Source organism: Limulus polyphemus, unplaced genomic scaffold (assembly GCF_000517525.1).
Source record: "Limulus polyphemus unplaced genomic scaffold, Limulus_polyphemus-2.1.2 Scaffold976, whole genome shotgun sequence".
NCBI lineage: Eukaryota > Metazoa > Arthropoda > Merostomata > Xiphosura > Limulidae > Limulus > Limulus polyphemus.
In genome coordinates this window covers 123,437-132,090 of record NW_013666586.1, presented here as the reverse complement: position 1 = coordinate 132,090, position 8,654 = coordinate 123,437, and the positions used below count along the sequence as shown (strand labels likewise).

General features: G+C 30.3%; 1 protein-coding gene across 3 annotated transcripts in view; it reads right to left on the bottom strand.

The window, feature by feature from the left end:
• The window catches only part of LOC106461515 (centrosomal protein of 135 kDa-like), a 152,886-nt gene that overhangs the window by 112,928 nt on the left and 31,304 nt on the right, over nt 1–8,654 (bottom strand). For all 3 annotated transcript variants that reach the window (XM_022388501.1, XM_022388500.1, XM_022388502.1), the window contains 2 exons: nt 7,650–7,882; nt 2,927–3,055 (listed from right to left, as the gene is read on the bottom strand). In XM_022388501.1, the coding sequence (XP_022244209.1) occupies nt 2,927–3,055; nt 7,650–7,882 (362 nt within the window). The remainder of the gene's footprint in view (nt 1–2,926; nt 3,056–7,649; nt 7,883–8,654) is intronic.

Here is an 8,654-nt window from a genome sequence, read left to right as displayed (position 1 = left end):
TTGCTCATTTTTTTACAAATAACATCCCTGGGTTAAAGTAACAAGAATTAGTTATGGTAGAAGTAAAATATTTTTCAATGACATCTTATATAGTAATTCTCATTCATAAGTTAAATGAGTTAGAATTTCTACACTCAAAACAAAAAGGAGGAGTCAGTTCAGATGAAAATATAATTAGATGTACTTCTGCAGGGTCCCCGAAACTGTTCTTTTTCAAGAGTAAATAAAACCAAAATTAAGAGTAACAAATATATTTATTTATTTATTTTGAAGTTCATATGTCATGTTATGTTGTAGCCTACAGAGTGCATGATTCTTCTCTTTATTCACGGCATGCACATGTTTTACTGAAATCAAAACAGTACAAGTTGCAGCATTAAGCATCCCTTATGTGACATCATTTTAATGTCTACTGAATGACTGAAAACACACTAATGTACAGTGGTGCAAGTGGTTAAGACATGTGGCTCCTACAGGAGGCCTTTGGCCCCCTTTGGGGGAAAATATACATTTAAACATAAACATTCCACTGAAAATGAAAAAATAGTAGACAACAGATTGTTAAGTGATAAATCCAGACACCTAACTCCACCAAAATAAGTACTTTTTTGTAGCATATAGTAAGTGAGTTCATTCCACCTCAGGAGAATAAGCATGCATGGAAACATTTCAGGAAACCAAAGAAAGGGAAAACATTAAATCCATAAAAATGAAAAGCAGTTGCGATTAAGAATAAAACTTTCAAGCAGAAGAAAAGAAAAAAGAAGAATGACAGGCAATATACACAGTACCATTAAAGCAGGGTAGCAGAAGACAGAAAAAGTATTTACTCTGTGCCATTAAATTCTAAAATATTTTCACTTCAAAAAACACTAAAAATTAATAAATATGTGGAAATAATATGCTTCTTGCTGGAAGAGACCAGAAGTAGGTTAACATTTTTACATATTTATAAATAATCAAATCTCCCAGTGATACATTTAGTTTTATAAATATCAAACAAAACTATAAGATATATTTTATCATTTCTTTGCTATTAGAACCTTAAAACTGGTAAACACTGGGAAGTATGAAGGGGAATACTTTATTTTTGTGTTTGTACAAAATTCCAAACTTACAAGGCATAGCTTTAGAGGAGTCATACATGTGCCCCAAAGCACCCTAATGTTATCATTTTCTTACACTGAAAATAAATTTCTGATAGACACTTACCTCTCTCACACACTAGCTTTTCTCGAACTCCCACTGCCAATCAAGAAATTCTAATGTGTGAGAAGAGGTATATATCGTATCAGACATTTGAGTATCTAATCACTTGTTTATGCATAAATAAAAAGCATTAGAAATGATCATGTGATCAAACCTTTTATATAACTTAGTGGAATGGATGAAATTAGTGAACAAAATATTTTGTACCATAACATATTTGTAATCAGTTGGCTCCATTGTTCATGGGCATACATTTACCATGTCTTAGAGTCTTCACATCACACTAAACACAGGTCAAGAAAGTTCTCAGAATGCACTGGATGAAGTAAGAGAAAGACTGAAACATCTGTAACAAACTCTGAAAATAATTATACTAAAAGCCAGTGAAAGTAATGCTCAGAAGTGTCCCAAAAATATACAATATTTTTGCTAACAATATTCTTGATCGAGGTCAACTTATATCTAATACAGCTTCTTTTCAATAAACAATCAGTTCTTTTATTTATGTGCATTGTTTGAATATGATAAACTTAACAATAATTTCAATGAATAATGATCAGAGTCATCAGAATATTTTGCCATTACTTACCTTTCTTCTCAACCAAATTAAACTTATTTAATGTTTTGTCAAATAAGAAAATTTTTACAGCTTTCAAACAAATATAATTTAACACAAGAACACTTTCAAGAACAAAAAAAAATAGTCTAGAAAAATTAATAAAAAATTCCAGATCTGTCATTTCTTACTAAGTCTCCTAAACTTCCTATTAGATTCCATTGTTCTTCCTTGCAGGAGCTAGTTCTTGTCTCTTTTCCAAGAAATAATAACTGACTTCCCACTCCATTTTATTAACTTCACACTGATGTCTATCCAATAATATTTAAATTATGCCTGTATATATTTTCAAAACTAAGCTTGATCCATAATTGTTCAGATCACATTCTGCGAGATCATAAAAAAGTGACCAAAGACTTTACTAATAACAAGATAAGAAAATCACATCAGAAACAAAACCTAGATAATTATATTCTCATGTGCGAATATTTTCTGAACATATATAAACCACATGAACCTATGATTTGGGATTGACAAAAAATTCTACAATTTTTGATAAATGTGCTGTTTATAGGCGAGCCTTCTCGAGGAAGCATAGAAGTGTTAGTTTAAACATTTTTTTATTATTTTTCTTTGCTAATGACATTAAATAAGTGTTAAAAAATGACAATATATCAATTCTAAAACACTCTTGAGCTAAACATTGTTAAAACAGAGTTACAATTATTATTTTTACTTACATTTTTATATTTGATATGTAGGTTTGCACTCAATATCTGAAAGGTGCTCACTGGCCATACAAAGATTAAAAAACACCATTCTTATACAGAAGGAAAAATAACACACTAAAACAAAGGAGAAAAATTTTTCTTCCAGTAAGTTACAAAACTAGGATGCTGATCAAAGTCAGCCATGCCTTTTAAACATTTGCCAATTAAATTGGTGATGTATATATATATATATATATGTCTGGCTGATAAATGGTTACATTCACTGTTATCAATAATAATGCTAGACTTATGAAAGCAAATGGTCACAACAAATCCAAATGCATATCAAACATCATATGAAACTTATTTAATACAAAAATTTAAGATTCAGTTTGGAATTACTATTTACTAAATATACAAAGATTCTTCTTTAAATTTACTTAGAACTAACCTGCATTTCTAAATGTGCTATATGTTTCTCACATTCTTGTGTTTTAAGTTCTGCACGAATGGCATCAAATGGACGACCACCTTCAAGAAGTCTTGTCAGTCTGTTTATTTCCTTATCTCTGGTTTCCAGCTAGTAAAAGATACAGAAGACATTACTACATGACAGTTTTATCTAACAACTAGTTAAGGAACTAACTAGAGATAATGTTATTTTGGATGTAATTTTATAATATTAACCACTAATGAGGTTATTGTTAAAGAACATTTAGATTGGGGGGTGGACATTTAGGAGCCACTGATCATTGTATAATTAGTTAAAGTTTTTACTCTATGCTTACTTTGAAATTTTATTGTACTGTAACATCAGTGTTAATATCTTAGTTCTAAATCCCATGACAGACCATTTTGATCTTATGAGAAAAGCACCACTCCATGTAAGTTTGAGATGCTTGTCTGAAGTGAGGAAACCTTTAAGGATAAATTACTGCAAATGGCTTACGTAGGAAATCAAGTGGAAAATTCAGAGGTCTATAAAAGCACTAGAAGTTTGGTTAAAAGGGAAATTAGGAAATTAAAAAGAGCACTTGAGAAGAAGTTGACACATACTGTTAATACTAAAAGTAAGACTTTTATGTATGTTAAAATGAAACTATTACAATGGTAAAAATGACAAACTGAAGGAGATAGGGCACCTGGACCACATAATACTCATTCTAGAATAATGAACAAAAGATCACGTATATAAACCATTAAAATAAATTATTAACGAATCCATTACTAGTTGTAAAGTGCCAGAAGTGGAAAATCAACCACTGTCACACTAATTTTTAAGAAAGTGGGGTGGATAGACAATGTTCAAATAATCACCAGCCAGTTAGTTTCACTGCAGTGGTTGAGAAAGTACTAGTCAATAATTCAAAAACTGTATAAGACCATTTATACAAGTTTCATATTAACACAGATAGAGAGCATGAACTTAGAAAGAGAAGAACTTGTCTAAAAATTTGACAACATTCCAGAATGTTTTGATAGAGTGGCACATAAAAGTCTTCTTAGAAAGATTGCATCTGATGGTTCAAGAGTTAAGTTAGTTAAATGGTTTGAGAATTGGTTGAATAGTACTAAGTAAAAGACTGTTATTCATGTAGTGAAATCACAGTGAATTAAAGTTACAAATGGTGTAATGCAGGGTTCTATGTCTGATACTTTGTTTTTTATTAACAACAATGATAATGGGATAACCAGTGAGCTAATTCAGTTCGAAGATGATATTAAATTACTGGTTATTTCAACAAACTGTACTGGAGATGCTCATCATATTAAGGTTTACTAATATCTAGCACAAGTGTTTAGAAGTATCTGCAAAATGCACATTACAGAAATTTTATGTAGAGAATGAATTGAACATGGAAAAATAAAGAAACAAATACATATGAACAAACAGAAAGAATTTTTACTTGCAATAACTGTGGAAGTCTAACTTACTGGCTAGCTTATCATTTTATGTTGATTTCTACTAGTTACTAGGGTGAAGGAAAGCTTTTCTGAAACATTCACACAGGACTATGACAAAGAGAATTCTACATAATGTACGAGCAGGACAAAGACAAAAGGGAATATTGACTCACCATGTAGAATTCAGGCAAAATATTAATAATGTGATATGCCAAAAACCAATGCTACAAGGAGAAAAATTAATTGATATAAACCTCTGTGTTTTCCCTTTAAGATGGAATTGCCCTTCCCCAGGTAGACAAACACAGTGTAAAAGTGATACGAGTTTCCAGCTGTTATTAACCTACACCCAAGTAGAGGTAGTAGATGTTTCTGACATTTTTTACATATAGTTAACAAGAATGCCACACTATTGCAAGAACAATTAAAAATATTTACCTGAATACATCTGACTAAAGATATATTCTGGACCAGTTACAGAAGGGTGAAATGTAGTGACTATTTCAGTCATTACATGCTGAAATTTCACAAAGATTTGAACTCTTAGGTAAACTGAGCTAACACCAAGCAGATGACTTTTACTAAAAGAAAAGTTCTGTATGTTGGTTGCAACAACAATGATTACATTTAAAGCTTTATTTGGGATACTGTGTGAAGTTGATGATGAAAAAAGATCTGGACACAGCTACTGCAAAATCTCTAGATAATATACACTAGCTAGTAATAAAGCAAAAAGGATCTTAGATTATACACACAGAAATATGAGAATAAGCAGCTGAAGGTCATCAATACACTCTTTAAGGCACCACTTAGACTTTACTTGGAATATTTGGTCTCCTTAATTAAGGAAGGATAGTTAAGTTCTTGAAGATGGTTCAGGAAAGAGCTAAAAGAATGATCACAGCTTGAATAGGTTATCCTACAGAAACAGATTAAAGTGCATATAGCCCACTGATGTACTCTAGGACAAACTAAGGAGCTCAAACTTTGATGAACTTGAAAGTAACATAAAACAATTAATCAGGCATATTATTTCATTTGTATGCATATATTAGTGAGCTCAGATTCAGATTATCTAAAAACACAATATCTTTAAACTAATAACAATACCCAACTAAATTCTACATCAATTTAAATCTGAAGAAGAGAGGAAAAGCAAGAACCTAACACCACAAATGTCAGTATATGACAGGAAAAAAGAAAAACAAAAAATGTATCTATTTTCAACACTACAAATAAACCCTCCAGTTACAGACCTCTTATAGTTTTAGAAGTGAGCCACATACTATTTCAGAGGCAGGGAATAAACAAAACTAGGGTTGTAAAAAAAAAGTAACACCCTAACTATAGGTCTGTAACTGGAGAGTTGGTTTGTAGTGTTGAAAATAAAAATATTTTTTGTTTTTCTTTTCTTCTGTGATTAACTGACATTTGTGATGTTAGGTTCACATTTTTGCTCTCTTCGCAAGCTTTAAATTGATGTATAATTTAGTTTGGTAGTATTATTAGTTTTCAAGATATTGTGCTTTTAGATAATCTGAATCCGAGCTCATTAATATGCACATAATATTGAAATAATTTGCCTAATTGATTGTTTTGTGTTACTTTCAAGTTCATCAAAGTTTGAGGTCCTTAGTTTGTCCTACAGTCCAAAACTAGTAATGTATACATCAATGGGCTATAAGCACCTTAAAATCTCAAGATATTTTGGATGGAGAAAAGAAGGAACAAGGTGGGGCATTATTGAGATTTGGAATCCATAAATTCTATGATGTTATTGATAATAATATGCAGGCAGTAAAACTAGGTGACAAATGTTTAAGTTATAAAGAATTTCAACATGATACTAGTTATGGCAATTGTTATTTAATAACAGAGTAGCTGGCCTATGGAATAGTTTCCTTTGTAGAAAAAGAAATTTCTATATCTAGTTTGTAATAAGCTAAGTATTTATTGTATGGTTGTGGCAATTACATATCAATCATTGTCATAGTTTGAAGCCTATATAATCACCTGTGTCTAATCATTAATAATAATTTATTTTATTATTACTAGATATTAATTAGTAATCTTTATTTAGTATTAATAAAAAAATAGATATTAATTAGTATTTAGACTTAGGTGATGATATAGTCTAGTAACTATGACAACCACTATACTAGGTTGGTAATAGAAAATGGAATAGCTTAGATGGACAAAATGATGACCTCACTGTTATCCCTTGGAAATGAAATAAATAAACTGAGCTACAAAAAAGTAACATTTGTCAATCTTTTACACAGATTTGTTTGCTTTTAAGTTTGTTATTTTAAGACATTTTGATGCCAACTAACTCTTATTGGATAACTCTTATGTAGATTTAGAATAAAAAATAATTAGTAGAATGGTTAATTAGAAAAAAAAATCTCAAAATAAAATGCATACATTAAATACTAGTTATGGTCATTAAAACATTAAGTATGCTTAAACATTTCATATGATATGAACCTGAATTAGTATGTCTCTAACAAAATCAATTATTGCCAGGGCACACAGCTATGTTTCTTTCAATAAAAAATTAAGGTCATAAAACTAAAGAACATAAAAGCAAAAAAAGAAAAGGTTTATATTGCATACTTTATTTGGGCACAATGTTTTCAACTTTGGATGTCTGAAAGATATCCAATCACAAGTGGTGTTAAAGAAAAACCCTAATGAATAAGCTATGAGACATGCAATTGAATTAAAATGACAAAGAAGTTAATTTGTGTGTAACTAATAATACTGCTGAAGAAAATCACTAAGATCTATGCTAAATTTTGAAGTTTTGCAACAAAATCATAAAAAGGCTTTAGGCCATTAAAAGCTGATGTTTGGCAGTGCTGTTGAAATAACATCATTGGGCAAGATAATTTTCCTTAAAAATATCTTTCTTAAAAGCTACATTTTCTAATGAAACAAATCCACTTCATTATACACAGTTTACCTGTAACTTGACTGTAATCTAAATATTTTACATGATAGGAAACAATATGTCTATTTTGCTTTTTATTTCAATAAATTACTGTTTTACTGTATCTTTATGGTTTTTAATATCTAAATAATATTCATATACTAAATAGCTAACTCTTTATCATGCTATATTTGAGTAGTTCATTCACTTTACTTTACAAGTATTCATACAAATAAATACAGACAACATATACCATGTTTTACCTTTAAGTAATGGATGAAAGCTATCATTACAGCTTAACAGAGGGATGACAGAACAAAATGTTAATTATCAATACCTGTTTCTGTTGGTATTTAACAACTTTTTCAGCTTCTTGTTGTTTCTCTTTAATACACTGAGCTTCTTCCTCTAGCTGTGAAATACGAGTGTCTGCAATGCTCATCACGTCTGTACTGTACATATCAATAGGTTGCTCTATTTTTTTGGGATTGTATGACGAGTCACATGGTAAAAGCATCTCTTCAATTTCCATCTTTTGCCTTCGGGAAGCAATATTTCGCTTTTTGCCCCCTAAAATTTTTTAAAAGACTAATTAATGCTGTTATATCCTAAGCTACTAATATTCTTTTCATTTAATAGATATTATACTTTTTAAAACTAAAATTCTATTGTACTGTAGAGTCATTTTTTTGTAAGTTTATCGTTGAACTTATAAAGAACATTTTTTGAAGTAATATAATTTTTTTTGCTTAATAAACTTAATACTAGACTTGCAGTATCTTAAAAAGAAAGAAAACAGGTAATGTGTATGAATATGAGTTGTAAACGTTTTTCAGAAAATGAAATGTAAAAAAATAAACAAATTGGATAATTAACTCTGACTACAAATTTAAGTTAATGTTTCAGAAAGGTCATGAATCTTGAATTACTACTGGGTTACTCATCAAAGATAAAAAATGCAATGACACTTTATCCAACTGATTTGGTATTTTTGTTTTGGATAATATCATAAAGCTAACAAGGAACATCTGCCCCTAATTTGAACTGATAGACTAGAGGAAAGGCAGATAGTTTACAATTACCTACTGCCAACTCTTGGGCTACTCTAATTGAATAGTTGGATATGACCATCAGTACTGTAGTGTATCCATGGCCCCAAAGTGCAAAGAACATCATATTTTTGTTTTGGATAATATCATAAAGCTAACAAGGAACATCTGCCCCTAATTTGAACTGATAGACTAGAGGTAAAGGCAGACTAGTTTACAATTACCTACTGCCAACTCTTGGGCTAACTTCTAATTGAATAGTTGGGATACTGTACCATTGCAGTACTGTAGTG